Consider the following 15035-nt stretch of genomic DNA (forward strand, 5'->3'; position numbering starts at 1 on the left):
AGTGTTTTATGCAAGTGAAATCAAGGAGAGATTGACCTTTTTTTTTTGGTACAGGGGATCAAACTCATGATCTCACACCTCATGCTTGCCAGGAAGGTGCTTATGCACTGAGCTAAATCCCCGCTGAGACTGACTTTTGTTGTAAAGATCACACTGGGTTTGGGGAGACTGGAGGAGGGGTGAGAATAGGAGTGGGAAGGGCTTAGATTCTAGAGAACCCAGACCTCTCCCAGCTGCCGAGGAACTACCCAGAATGCTCAATTAACCGCGAAGCTCCTTCGGTGCAGGAAGGTCCTGAGAACCTTCCACAGGCAGCAGAAACAGGTGGCAGCCCAGCTCCTGGGAAGGTTCTCCGGGCCCCAGAGAGCAGGAGATTTGGGGCACAACAGTCACAAGGGGAATGTGACAGGCCCCCAACTCACACGCTCACTCCCCAGGTGGCTCCCACCTCACACGCTTACTCTCCAGGTGCCTTCTCCAGGTGCACCAGGAAGTCAGCTTCTCTCACCCAGGCCCAGGGTGAAGCCAGCCGGAGTCCTGAGACAGGAGCCCCCATCTTGCCACCTCAGAAACCAGTGCAGCACAGCTAGGTCTACCGGGAAAGGAAAGCTGTGGCCCTGAGACCCCCAGCCTGCCATCCCGGGAGACAGAGGAAGAGTCTCCAAGGGAGGACTCCAAAGGCCAGGAGGGAAACTGAGGCAAGACCCTTGCTGGGCCACCCCAGGGTGACGTGGAGAGCACACTGAGCCTGAGAGCACACAAGCGGGGATGGAAAGGTGGCTCTGCTGCCCGGCAGACCTGACCAGGGCCCACACAGTGAGGAAGCCTGTGCCTGGATCCCCCGCCAGGCTCTGTTGGGCCCGGGTGGTGCTCTCTGCAGCAGAGGAGGCTGCACCAACTGCTCAGTTACCTTCTCCGCAGCTCATAGCAAGAGAGGTTGTGGGGCTCACTCTAGGCCAGGGTTGCGGCTGGAAGGCAGAAAGGGCTCCGAGCAGGGAGCAGCACCAGTCAGGGCGGCTGCAAGCAAAGGGAAGGGAGGAGCCGGGAGGGGGATACCAGAAGGGAGATGCACCCCACAGATTGGCCCTGTGACCCCTCTGTCTATCTCCCCAGCTGGCCCTCGAGCACAGGCCTCCGGGGACATCTGGATCTAAATAGAACAGCGGCCACAGAGTGAGGTCGCTTAGCCAAGCTTAGCTACCAGCACCGAGCCGGCCTGCGGGGAACACAGGGTACACCTCAGCTCCAAGTGCACACTGCACCTGCCTCCTGGCTCTGTGCTGCAGGGCTTGGCATCTGGGGCTCTGGTACCAGCCAAGCCCAGGCTTCCTACTACATCAGAAACCTTATGTGTGTGTTGAGAGCAGTGACGCCTTCTCTCAGACACACATAGCTGGATTACAAGCACTGGCACCCCCCACATTTTGCTGGCCAGCTTGCACACCCGAGAGTCAGGCCTAACATGCATGGATTTTGACTAACCCTGGGTTCCACTCCCAGCACTGGAAAAAAGAGTGGCTTTTTCTCCCTGTTTGAACTTATTCATGACGCATCCTCGAGCACCAGGGTTGACCTGGACCCTCAGGATGTCATATGAGACACCATTTCTCCTCCCACGGCCATCCGTGAGAGGGGAGCATCCAGAGGAGACAGGCCGACTCTCAGAGGGGTAGATTAATCTAAATTGTCATCACCTTATTTTGAATTCTGGGAGAGAATCTGATAATTTTGGACCAAACCTTGGGTTTTGGGTCATCGAAGAGCTGGGAATTCAGTGCTTCCATAACCCTAAATGGCAGCGACCAGGAGATGATGTGATGGCTGTGGTCCCAGCACAAGCCTAGGTGACACCCAGGACATCATTGGAGCACAGCATGCAGCCAGGTGCAGCGGGGTGGGGGTGGGGGGAGGTGCAGGTCGGGTGTGACGGGGGCTGCCAGGCACCTCCTTCCTGGTCTGGAAGTCAGGGCAGGCTTTCCGTGCAGTGTAGGGATGACAATGACCACGTCATTGCTGAGATGCCCCGGGGCCTGTGCTGGCCCAGGGACTGTCTTGGCCAGCAGTATGGGTGTTCCTGGTCACTGTGTCAGGAGTCACCTCTTTCCCTATGAAGAGATCTGAAGGTAATCCTTCCTGCTCCTGCAGCCACCAGATGACAGCAAAGACAGTCTGCCTGGCAGGAGGGATGGGAACCTGAATCTAGGGACACTGGGGTGGGCGGGTCTTACGAGTAATATGGGGTGGACAAGGTCTGTCCTGTCCCCGCAAGAATCAGCTGCGTGGCAAGGGGTCACCAACTGAAGACACCTGGGCCTGAACTCGTGCTTCTGCTCAGAACTCGTCTTGACCTGTGCCCAGTACCAACACCCCCATCCCGTTTCCCCATCACTACTGCCCACACTCAAAAGCATGGGTGTCCAGTTATATGTTCAGTTTCTATCGGTAAAGTCATCACTGAAAAAAGATCTAATTCAAACTTTATTGCCCAAAGGAAGTAGCTGAAGTTTGGTTCTAGTTCTAGTTCTTGATTTTATCTAGACTACAGTCTGACTGAATCCTACCTCCACCACTGTCTAATTTCAACCGTGGGTAAACTGTATCTCACATAGACTCTCACCTCATCTACACCTTTAGGGTGGGAATAGGGTTAAACCATAGTGCTGCGTGGTTAGTGATATCCAGTACACAAAGACAATCAGTGCATACCATTATCATCAGTGACCCATGATTTGGGGAAAGCAGGCCCAACCCCCCTAACACTCACAAGGCTTGTTTGGGGTGCAGGGAGGAGGATGAGGTAGGCTTGGTTTCGGGTGCAGGAAGGGTGGAGTCAGGATGTCAGACACGGGTGTGTGCTGCAGTTCCAGCTGCAGAGTGGCTGGGAAAGAGCCATGCCCTTCAAACAACAAACTCTACTTTAGTTTAACTGGGGACTTTTGAAAAATCATGCACCTCAGGGCCTTTGCATGGGCAGAAAGCCAGGCACTGACTCTCTCAAGAGCTCCCACAGGGCAGATAGATGCGCGGACAGACAGACATGAACTGTATTCCAGCGACACCCACTACCCTTCTGTGTGGTGACATGCCTGCTTTGGGGACATGTCCTGATACACAGTAGGGATGAAGAGAAGCTCCAAGCTTTTGGGATCTATGTGCTTCCTGCCCTATAGCAGGGCAGGAGGTGCAGGGGGCAGGGCAGGAGATTCTGCAGGGGGTGAGGAAAGATAACCCGTTTCTGTATTCTGTAGATCGAGTCCTCAGCTGCACCCCCTAATTAATTTTGGCAGGAATGATAGATCAGATCTTTTAAAATTTAAAGATTTTTTTTTTTTTTGGAGATGGGATTAGTATGTTGCCCAAGCTGGCTTCAAACTTCTGGGCTTAAGACACCTTCCTGCCTCAGTCTCCCCTTATAGCTGGCACTATAGGCGGCTCCTCCTGAGTGCTGTCTCAGCCCGAACATCTTCACGAATTCCTGGGGAGCCTCCTCCAAGTCAGCTGTCACCTGTAAAATGGGGACTTGGTCCCCTGGTTAAGGTGCAAGCAGAACAAAGCCTCTGCCCTCTTCTGGGAGCCTGAAGGCTGCGTCCGCCGGGCCTGAGTTCTGCAGGTTTCTACTTGGTGACAGCCCGGTGCCTGGCTCCTGGTGGATGCTGGTGACAGAAGTGTCCCTGCCCATAGGAGCCCAGGCAGCAGGGGGAAGGGGACACTGAGGAGGGGACCAGAACAGCTCCCAGACCAGAGGGCACGGGAAGGCACGAGGGGCCAGCAGGGCCATGAGCATGGGGGGCACAGGTGGCTAGAGGAGGAGGCCCAGCAGGTGGGGCAGGGCGAAGACAGGCCTTCAGGCTGCAGCTGCCTCTGTGTTGCCAAGTGGAGGCAGCAGGACCAAGCCGGCTGGGAAGAAGCTGCCCCATCTGTGTGTGCCCTGCAGCCAGGGTCCCCGACACGGTGAGACCAAAGCGCAGCCCCCAGGACAGAGGGACGCGGTGTCCAAAGCAACCTGGCAGGACCAGGCTACGACATGTTCTGTGCTGCAGTGAGGTGGCAGCGATGGTGGCCTCTGATGTCCAGGCCCCTGCCCAGCCTGGGAGCTGGGCTCTCAGAGCAGACACCAGGACAGGGGTGGGAGGTGCAAGCAGGGAGGGGAAAAGAGGTTCCAGAGTCTCCCAGACAGCTCCAGCCCACTCTTCTCACCATCCTCCTCTCCACACCCCAAAACAAGCCTGCCTCATCCTTCTCCCCAACCCCAAAACAAGCCCACCTCCTCCTCATGGGCCCTGGTGGGGGTGCTGGGCTGCTCCACACCCCAGTCTCCAGGGCCCCCTTCCCACTGAGCCCCAAGTGCTCCACTGAGGCCAGGGCGTGACAGTGGCTGGGCTAGGTCTGGGCTGGGGAGGTGGGAAGACGCCACCTGCAGACCTCAGCTGCATCTGACACAGCAAGGAGTGGGAAGGGCAGACCCAGGGTGCCCAGCTGAATGGGACACAGAGGGAAGAAACCCCGACCTCCCAGATGCCCCATAGGAGCTCCTGTTCTCTGAAATCAAAGAGTAAATTCTAGAACACAGAGGTTAAGAGCAGGATGCATTTACTGGGGAAAGAAAGCCCTTCTGTCTGAGAGACACAAGGAGTGGGATGCCGAGGACCCCACCTTTACTAAGGATTTTATAGAGCAAAACCCTGAGGTGAGATGGGTCCAAGGTGGAGGAAAATGAGAACTTGCAAGGTGAGTATGAGGTGGGACAGAATGATGGTTGACCAATGAGGTGACGGGTATAATTGCTCAGGTAAGACTGATTAAATTGGGATCCAATAGGGAAGCAAGTCAGTGTGGCCTACAGGAGGCTGGGTCAGTAGCTCCTTCTGGCTTCCTTAAGGTGACCCTGGGATGGAGGTGACACCTAAGCCCCTCCAGGTTTTATGCTGAGGATGTGGCTGTTTTTGTCCTGAGGTGTGACCCACAGCACAGGTGTCCCTCTCCCCCACAGCTGTGCTGGCTCCCCGGAGGGCCCAGCCCTGTCTGACTGATGCTCTGTAATATTTCTAATTGACCCAGAGGCCTCTCTCCTCCCCTTGTCCTCTCAGAGCTGGGCACAGGGAGCAGGGAAATGCTGACTGCATGAGCCACAACAGGCACAGTTGTCCTCTCCTGCACGGTGGGGCTGGGGCCACCAGGGAAGATGGGGGGGGGGCGGTGTTTCAAGCAGTGAGAGCAGTGTCTTGTGTCTCAGGGTGCAGTGAGCAGCAGGCAGGGCACCTGGCCTGGCTCAGTCCCCATTGCCAGTCAGGTGTGCAGCACAGGCTGTGTCTGGGGCAGCCCAGGTCCCTGGCGGCTGAGGCTCAGGCACTGGCACGGGCGTCCACGTGGTTGCACAGCCTGCCTGCCTAAGAACAGATGCTGTGATCTGGACCTGCCTGGGGCCCTAGACTCCCCCATCTGTTCCCAGCCTGATGGGGTACATGCCTCTGCTTGGGAGGTCACTGAAGTCACCCCACTTGATCACAGGAACCACAGGGTTCGTGGTGGGGTGCACTCAGGGGACCCCAGCTCGGCTGGCTGCATCTTGACGTTAGAGTCTGATCCTGAGCCCTGGAACTGTCATTGCAGCCCAGCCTATGTCCAGCCTGGACATTGGGGCCAGCAGGACACCCAGGGACCCCAGGATGCATAGACTGAACCCCCCTCCCAGAATCAAAGCAGCTGCGTGGAGCTGAGAAAAAGGAAACGGAGGAGGTGACAGTGATTTCTCTTTATTTATTCCTCAGCCGTGCACAGATGGGATCCTGGTGACACAAGGCAGGAGCCAGGACCAAGCGCACCACAACACACATACCTCAGGGGAGAAGGCACCAGCGCCACCACACCCTCTGCGCTGCACAGAAACAGGGCCAGGACAGCGGGGTCATGGGGAGGGAGCACTGAGTCATGGTGGGCGTGGCCGGCAGGCAGCCAGCCTCCTCCTGACACGGGAGCACCACGTGCCGTGGCCCGCCCCAGGAGTGTGGAGAGGTCACCACAAGGGACCTGAGTCCCTGTCCCGTCCATATCCCATCCACATCCTGCAGGGCGGGTGGTGAGGCTGGGCCCAGCTCCTAGGTGATGACGGTGGGCGCTGTACGGCCCGTCCTCTCCTGCAGCTGGGACACCTTCAAGGCAATGGAGATCAGCGGGGCCAGCATGACCTGCAGGGACAGCAGAGGGACATCAGCACAGCCCAAGCCCAGGGTGTCTGTGTCCTCTGGGTCACTATTTATGGGGCCCCTCAAATGCACCCTCTTCCTCACACAGCCGCCTGCTTAGGCCAAAGACCTGCAGCTGAAATTAAAGTGCATCTTTTAATCTTTTGCAAATGGCAGGTGGAGGGGAGGGACATGAAAAGGATGCAGACAGACCAGCTCCTTGGATGTTACACCACAGGAGGGGACAACCCATGGTTCCCCACTTCCTCTGGTGGTCACCCAGACCTGCTGTGCAAACCCAAAGGCCTGGTGTGCAGCACACACCAGGGGCCTGGCGGCTGTGGGAGCCGAGCTGGCTGCTGGGAAGCTGTCAACGCAAAGCACTCTCCATCCCAACACCCCGTCTGTAATAAAAGCCACTCTCCTGAGTACAGGAAGTGTCCATTATCAACCTCACAGACAAGGTGGAATGACAGCCGGTTGGGACTGAGGAGAGGGACACGGGGCATCCTGCCCAAGGGCAACCAAGCTTCTGTTTCATTTTGCTTCCTTCTGCCGTCTCCATGGGTCCTACTCAGAAACTACCAGCCTTGGCAGGGCGCGTCTGAGTCTTGCTCTGCAGTCCCCAGAGCAAGCCTAGGCCCTTGTCACTCTTGGCGAGATATGATCACGATCGTCCCTGTGACCTGGCTGGGATGGCTACAGATGGCTCTGCCCACCTAACCCAGCCTGGAAGGGGCACTGCGGGGATCCCTCTCTTAGCTGAGGGGGCAGAGGTGCAGGGATGCAGGCACAAGTATCACGTGGGGTAAACACCCCGACAGGGCTTGCTGGGTCCCGAGGCAGGTCTGCCTCCCCTCCCCACAGAGTCCGGGTGAGCAGCATGCGATGGTGACAGGAGGCACGGCAGAGTGCCCAGAATCTGCTCCCCAGGGTGCCACCCCAGGACTTTGAGCCATTGCCTTGTCTGTGGCAGGGGGACTCGAGTCCAGGGAGGACAGGTGCCCAACAGCACCCCCTGGGGAACTAAGGCCCCCAGGGTCAATCAAGTAGCCATAACACAGAGGACACTGGTGCTGGCGGTGGCAATGGTGACAATTGGAGTCTAAGACTGCCACGATGATGCGCTGAAGGCAGAGGAAAGCAGAGGAAGGGGGCCCGGCGCAGCGTCACCTGGGGGTCCTGGTTGATCTTGGCCACGTCCTTCTCGTAGCTGTCGATGTACAGGCGGATGGTGGCCCCTGCGCTCCCGGTGCCACTTAGCCGGAAGATGACACGGGAGCCGTCCGAGAAGAGTAGCCGCAGGCCCTAGGGACAGCAGAGGGTTTTCCTGACCACATGGCAGAAAGCTTGAGCACCTGCCATGGGCTGTGGTGCAGCCCAGCCGGGGCAGAGGGAGACCAGGCCTTGGGGTGCTGGGGACACAGGCCTCTGTCCCTACTCCCTGCTCCCCAGGCCACCGTGCCGTTTGAGGCTCAGAATGCGAGCAACACTACCAGGTGCAGATCGGACCCACAGCTCAGGATGGTGACAACGAGCCACAGAGGCCCGGCAGGCACTGCCCATTGATGCTAGGTATCAAAGCGGGCCATGGGGTACCTGGCCGCTGCCCCCTCCCACCTCTTCCATTTCCCAGAGTCCAGCCAAGCCCACTCTGTGGTGGGCAAGGTGACTGGACTGAATGCTGGTGACCAGCCTGCTGCCCTTATTTTGAAGCAGCCAGCGTAGGAGCCCTGGTCACCTCGGCACCAGGCCGGTCCAGGTTCCCAGGCATGGTATTCTGCATGCCCACCCCTGGGCCTGGTGGCTCAGATGTGAACAGTTAACATTTCTAAGTCCAGGACAGCCTGTTGAATATTCAGGCTGGCCTTAAATTATGTGGATCGGGCTGGCCTCCAACTCGCAGCGATCCTCCTGCCTCAGCCTACTGAGAACCAAGATGACAGGTGTGCACCACCATGCCTGGCTCAAGACTGCCTTACTTAAGTTCTTATTCGGAATCTAAGCATGCAAAAGACACAAGTGTGGCAGTGTCCCTCAAGTGGTGTCACTCTGGGCAGCTCTGGAGGGGAAGGAGCCAGTGGAGCTGTACCTAAGGCCACATGCGGTCAGCTGTTTAGATTCCTGGCTCCTCTCACACCTGCATGCCAAGTGACAACTTGGGGTGACTTCAGAAGTGAGAGTGCTCTCATCGGAAGCCCAGAAAGAGGGAGCTGGGAGCCACACCAAACCAGGGCTCAGCTGCTCCCCACGCATGCAGCAGAGTCCGGGATTGGTGGCAGAGGGGACCCTTCCCCATGCACCTGGTCCTACCTGGTTCTTGGAGACGCTGCCGTCCACCGGGTCACTGTACTCAAAATTGTCTGCCTTCTCCACTGTGTAGACCTTGTCATTGGCCGAGAACTGCTTGCCCACAAAGGAGCGGTCCAGCACCAGCGCCTCCAGGTCCTTCATCATCTTGCTGGCTGCCTCCGCATCCACCTCCTCGTAGTCGTACCTGGAAGAGGTGGCACAGCAGCCCCATCCAGTCCCCTGCTCAACTACGCCCCAGGGTCGCTGGGGCAGAGGAGGCGAGGAGGAACGGAGGGACTCCGGGAAGGGACCCCGAGGCTTCCATGTGTGAACCCCTCCAAAGCTTCACACCATCTGCACTCCAAGGTGGGTACCCAGCCATCCCGGGGCCGGCCAAGATGCCAAGGTGGCAGATTCCGGTGCAGGGTGCCTTGGGGTCACCCTAACTGAGCAGCCACAGAGGACACAGCTGTGACATTCAGAGCAGTGCTGTTCCCTCCGAGACCTGCTCTCCACCACACTCTCAGCAGGATGAGGGGCAAGGGTCCCAGATTATGAACCATAGTTTTTTAATTTTCTAAATCCTAGCACGCTGGGAGACTGGGGCAGGGGAATCACAAGTTTGAGCCCAGCCTGGGCATCTTAGAGAGACCTTGTCTCTAAGCAAAAAATAAAATTAAATTAAAAAGGACCAGGATGGTGCTCAGAGCCAAAGCCCCTGCTTCACTTCCCAGTACCACAAGGACCATGGGAAACTCACCCATTTCATAAGAAAAGCAACCGAAGTCTGGGCAAATGACACCCACGCGTTTGCTATAGATAAACGCTGCCTACCATGCTGGAATACTGAGGTCCAAGGAAGTAACTGTCACAGATCTGCCCTGACTGGGCCAGGCAAATGGGGGTCAGTGGAAAACATCACTGGTTAAAGCAAAACAAACCAATGCATGGTGCTGGGGACAGACCCAGGGCCGTGGGGAAGCTAAGAACGTTCTCCACCCCTGGGCGACACCCTGAGAGCCCCAACAGCAAGAGCTTCTTCAACCCTGAAGCACACACGCCAAGGGGGGCTGCTAGGGTCTGGCTGTGTGCTCCCCGTGGCGTGCTCTGTGCGGACGGAGAGAGGGTGCACTGTGGACACCAGGGAGCCAGTGCTGGAGGACTGAGGAGGACAGGAGGACAGGGCTTTGGGGACCTATTTCACAGTCAGGAAAGTGGATCTGGGTGAAAAAGCAGTTGTTCTCGTTAAAAGGAAGCTGGTAAAAGCTTTCAGGGCTCTGGCGCCCAGAAAACACTCTCAGACCTGTTTCATTTCATGGTGAATGATTTGTCAATTTGGCGAGAGGTAGAAATAAGATTCAAGCCGCTGTTCTGAATTCAACTCCAGTACTTCCCCAGCCCTGGATGGAGAAACGCTCCCCGTGTTGCTCCCCTCGCCCGCCAGAGGTGGACCCGACCTGGCCCTCCTGGTGGACAGTAGATGGTGGACGGGATGGTAGACGGTGGACGGTGGAAGGACAGTTGGTTCCGTCTCTGCTGAGCCCATGCCACCCGGCACGGCCATGCCTACCTGGTGAAGTAGTTGCGGCCATACTTCTGCCAGTGAGCCCTGAGAATGTCCTCCACGCTCTGCTTGCGGGTGGCCAGGATGGACAGCCAGGCAAGCACGGCCCACAGCCCGTCCTTCTCCCGGATGTGGTCAGAACCTATGGGCACATTGGACCACACTGAGGGTGCAGCTCCTCCCGGGGCTGAGCTCTGTGGTGAGTGGGGCCCCAGGACAGGGCCCCAGGCAGGGCCCCACCCTGTGACTCCCCAAGGTAGAAAATTACAGGTCAGAGCTAAAGCTCGGCCCCCAGCACGGTAGCTGCCACCACAGTGCAGGCTATGCAGATTACTCCTGCTCACCCTTCCCCGCTGTACCGAGGCCTCCTCCCCAGTCTGACTCACAGCACTCACGTACTTCCGGTCACTCTCTGTCACTCATCCCCGAACCACTCCCCTCATGGAGAATCAATAAAACTGGGTTCAGCCCTTTATGCCAGGGTACCATCACCCTCACTGGATTCAGGACCCCTTGGCACCCAGCTCTAAACAATCCTCAGTGTCTTTATTCTCACACTGGAAACAGTAGAATTTGCTGGAACTCCAGAAACTTTTCTGAGATTACAGACACACTTCTGGACCTGTGATGAGGTCCAGGAAGAACACTCTGTAAGACAGGGCTCTCATTCTCAAAGAAGCTTTGGAAGTTCTTCTAAAACAAGGCAGAGTGCAGACTGTCTAGATCTGTGCTCTGACTCTACACAGCGCCTCGCAGCCCCTCAGTGACCCTGCTGCCCACTGCTTCCCAGTCCTCAACCATCCAGGCACTCAGCCATGGCAAGGAGGCCTCGCTGCTACTGCTGCTGGTGGGGTCAGGAAGGCTCCTGCCCAGATCCCAGAGAAAGCCCTGGAAGGCCAGGGAGCATGCCCGACTGGGCAGTGTGTGAAGCTGTGAAAACAAAGCTGAGAGTCCGGTGGAGATCCCAGAAGCTGGAGATGCCAGGAACAGGGAATGCCTGCTGCAGAAAGCTCCAGGCAGTGAGCAGGGCTGCCCAGGAGAGAGACCACGAGCGACAGAGACCACACCGAGGTGGCACTGATTGGGCTTCAGCAAAATCAACTGGTTTCCCATATTACTTATGAGTCTGTCCCAGGCCTAAGTGACCTACCTGGCAAGCTATGGCCAGCACGCAGAAATAGAGCTGTCTGTGCCTGCAGTCACAGTAAAGGCCTGTAGTGGCCTATGACACTGTGACATCTCTGAAGGCTTGGTAATGCCACACCTGGGGACACTGACTCTCACTGGAACTTGCAGGGCAGTAACTGCAACCTCCGAGATAAAGCAATCTCTCACTGAGTGGAGAGGTACGGTGTGGAGCGTCTTTGCTCCGTTTTCACCAGGCCATGGTCACTGTCCCGCCTCTGGGTCCAGCCACTCTCTGCATGCTCCCTAATATATTACACAAATAAACGGTGGCCAGTCGGAGAAGCCAGGGTGGCAGCTCCTGGAGCACTGATTTTCCCGCATACCTGCATACCGTGTTACTCTTGTTTTTTACTTTCACTGTACACTCATCAGGGGATTAGGAGACAGGCCAGCTCCTGACCATGAGGGCTTCAGCCCTCGATGTGTAGGGGCAGGGCCACCTGTGCCCTCTGGCACGCACATCCTACCAGTGTTAGCCCAGGTGCTGGACACAGAGCTGCGGGGTTTAATGTTTGCCCTGCAGAGTTTTGGTCCCACTTCAGGCTCATTTCTTTCTTCTCCTCTATCTTCTCCCTTTTAAAATGGGAGCATCTACCCTGTGCCTTTGTTTGCTGGATGCATCAACTTTCCGTTTTCACTGTCACACAGAAGCACAGCCGAGAGCCTGCCTTGAGGCTTACAGGAGTCTTTGGACCCGATGTTTCCCCACTGCCAAAACTGTTCGGTGACGTGTATGTGGACTAAGTGAAAAGCACGGGAGCCTTTTGGGGGTCGGGTGGAATGTTATAGTCTGTATCAAAAATATCCCCAAACGGCCTCATGCTTTTGAAGCGTGGCCATAACGTGGGGTGCTCTGCTCACTAGCGGGTTCACTCACAGGTGAATTTGTAACTCAGGCGCAGTTAGGAGCTGGGGCCCAGCTGGAGCAGTCGCTGAGGGGTGGCCTGGGGGAGGACATTCTTCCCAGTTTTCCCTTTCTCTGCTTCCTGAGCACCATGGCAGGAGCAGCCTTGTGTCCACTGTGCCAGTCACCTTGGAGCCAGTCAGCCAGGACCTGAAGCTGAGCCCGACCCCCTCTTCCCCACGCTGTGGGTGTTGGGTGTTTTGTTCCGGTGTTGGGGAAGTAAAGAGGCACTGGGACGTCTGCAGGTCACAACATTCACACCCATCTCGCAGAACTGGTACACGTGTGTTCTCATATCACCACTTGATCGCCTTCGATCCCCTGGAAAAGGCTTCCTATTCACAAACAGAAAACCCAAATCTAACGCTCTACTCCCCATATGCTGTCTGAATCTGGGGGAGCCACTTTACCTCTCTGAGCCTCTTTTCTAGGTTCTGTCACCTGTAAAATGAGAATAAAGCCAACCTGCCGCACAACCATGGAAACCACTGCAGCGAGGCGAGGGGAGAACTCTGTGAACAGCTAAGTACTGCACGCCCAGCGCCACCGTGAATAAAGAAAACATGCAAGCTTTCAGGGAGAAGCGAGGTACTGTGCACTGATCCTGTCAACCTTTCAGAAACAATGTTCTTTGTGCATCCTGAGGAAGAAACAGAGGCAGGTAATCCGACACACCACTTCCTCTGGCCATGGGAACCGGTTTTCCAGTGTTCTTGCTTTCCTATGGTGGACGCAAAAACTCCCGTTCCAGGGTGAGCTCTGCTGGCCAGGTTGGCTCCCTGTGGGCACGAAGCTGGTGCTGGGCTTGGCTGCCAGTTATTGGTTTCCACCCTGGCTCAGGTCCGTGGGCGCCAGGGATCCTGCCCACTCAGCACCCCACACACCTGTCCCTCCACTTCAGCTCGCTCAGCACCTCGTGATCCATGCAGGCCCCGGCCCAGCTGGGGCACTCGCTCCTGGCCCTGGCCAAGCAGACTGCCAAGCCCCGTGGAGTGGGCCAGGGGCTAACAGTCAGGGATTAGGTTGCAAGCAGCTTGGGCATCTCGGGAGCGGCCTGGCCTTGCCTGCCCACAGGGGCTGCCTCGGTCTGTCTGCTGTCTCTCTCTCCATCTCTACCTCTCCTCTGTCCTCCTGAGCATGTGTTCTCTCTACCGGGCACTTGTACCCCAGGCCTCACTCATCAGGCTGACCGTACCTGGGACTACCTCAGCCCAGCCCTGCCCAGGTGCCACCCTGGACCCCTCTGCTCTCCACACCCTGTACCTGCACCGTACCATAGGGATGCCAGGCCCACAGACAGTCCTCAGAGGAGGGCTGTCCCTGGATGGCCACGGATCAGGCAGGGATCTAGACAAAAACCCTGACCCTCGCACCTGATCCGGAGGCAGGGCAGGCGGCCCAAGCACAGAGCTCACACACACTGTAAGTTGCCCACTAAGCTTTGCATACTTGCGTTTCCTTGCCAGGCTTAGGCTCCCCGCCCCAGGCAGCAGAGCACGCTGCCCTCTAATCCACGCCTGGAGTGCAAACCTGACACTCCAGGGGAAAGACCTCTGCAGCGCGCTGACCATGCAGTGCTTACATTGTCACTCTCAGATGACGTAACGTCACCCATCAGCACGTCTCCTCTGAGTGACCCAGCTCAACCATGAGCTCATCTCCAGCTGGGCTTGCAAATCCCCTCCGAGAGCCCCACGTACTGATGAAGGGCTACAGAAGTAGTGACCTTCTGTGTTACTCAGCAGCTCCAGTGTTCCCACAAGCCCATGGTGAACAGAGCTGACACTCCATCCTCTGTCACAGGGGACACACGCGTGTCACCGTCCACAGTGAGGAGGAAGAGCGGCAAGGCCCCGAAAGATCAGCCTGAAATGACGGCGCTGCCTGCTTGGGTGTCATCATAGAACACTTGCCACCAGCTGGGCTGTGTCACTTGGGGGTCTCCCTGGTCCTGCTCATCTCCAGAGGAAGCTGCTCCTCCTCCTCGGAGGGACCCATGTGGCCTTGGTGTCTCAGCTTCTTCTGCAGGCGCCCCCGCAGCAGTGTGATGACCAGGTGGGCTGGACCTGCACCTCAGCAGCTCTCAGCCCTGACCCTCCTTTCTTCCCAGGGCTCCGGAGAGGCAGTGGCGTTGAGTCCTCTACTCGAGGATTCTCCAGGGACATGGAGTGACCAGCCACCTCCAGCCTCATGCAGGAAATGACATCAAACGGCCTTCACAGCTTCCATCCAACAACAGGAGCTGCTGGTCCAGACAGAAGGGGCCAGGGAAGCGTGAGCACAGCCACAGGGTCACTCAGTCACTCAGCACTTCCCGAGGACCCATCCTGTGTGGAGCTCTATGGGACAAGACAGGGCAGTGAGGATGATGGGAACAGCCCCATGCACCAGGAGCCTCTGTCTCGTGGGACTAGCAGGCAGGAGTCCAGGCACCTAAGACACTGTGACCTCACAGCCGTGGGGAGCAGGACAACGAAATCTTGGGGTGCCAGGAGAACCAACAAGCGGGGGGTCCCCCGGCCAGCTCTGCAGGTCAGGAGCGTCCTGAGACAGCGGCCTCCCTGCTTCCGCGCTGAGAAACTCAGAACTGGAGTCCTGGCCCTCAAAGGCTAGCACTCAGACACCTCTGAGCTCATGGGCTCGTTCACCTCAACCCAGAAAGACTTGTAAAGGAGCTGTTGGGAAGGCTCCCGGCCAGAGTGTGGAGGGGGAGGTGACACTTCTGTAAGGGAGGAGCAGGGCCCAGCCACATGCGGTCACAGCACTGGAGGCCCAGGGCCAGACAGCCCAGGTCACATAATTACAACGATTTTTAAAAAAATTTTGAGATAAGGTCTTGCTAAGTTGCCAAGCTGTCCAGGCCAAGCTTGAATCTGTGATCCTCTGGCCTCAGCCTCCCAGAGTG

At 57.2% G+C, this 15035-nt stretch overlaps 1 protein-coding gene across 2 annotated transcripts in view; it reads right to left on the reverse strand.

The window, feature by feature from the left end:
- Window positions 1-5737: 5737 nt before the first annotated feature.
- The window catches only part of Pgm1 (phosphoglucomutase 1), a 44557-nt gene continuing 35259 nt past the window's right edge, over window positions 5738-15035 (reverse strand). For both annotated transcript variants that reach the window (XM_063259407.1, XM_003478830.5), the window contains exons 8-11: window positions 10045-10180; window positions 8496-8679; window positions 7356-7490; window positions 5738-6185 (exon numbers count right to left, since the gene is read on the reverse strand). In XM_063259407.1, coding sequence (XP_063115477.1) covers window positions 6096-6185; window positions 7356-7490; window positions 8496-8679; window positions 10045-10180 — 545 coding nt within the window. In that variant the 3' untranslated portion in view covers window positions 5738-6095. The remainder of the gene's footprint in view (window positions 6186-7355; window positions 7491-8495; window positions 8680-10044; window positions 10181-15035) is intronic.

The sequence above is a fragment of the Cavia porcellus genome, unplaced genomic scaffold (assembly GCF_034190915.1).
Source record: "Cavia porcellus strain 051 isolate PalLab524CR breed Dunkin Hartley unplaced genomic scaffold, mCavPor4.1 scaffold_1, whole genome shotgun sequence".
Taxonomy (NCBI): domain Eukaryota; kingdom Metazoa; phylum Chordata; class Mammalia; order Rodentia; family Caviidae; genus Cavia; species Cavia porcellus.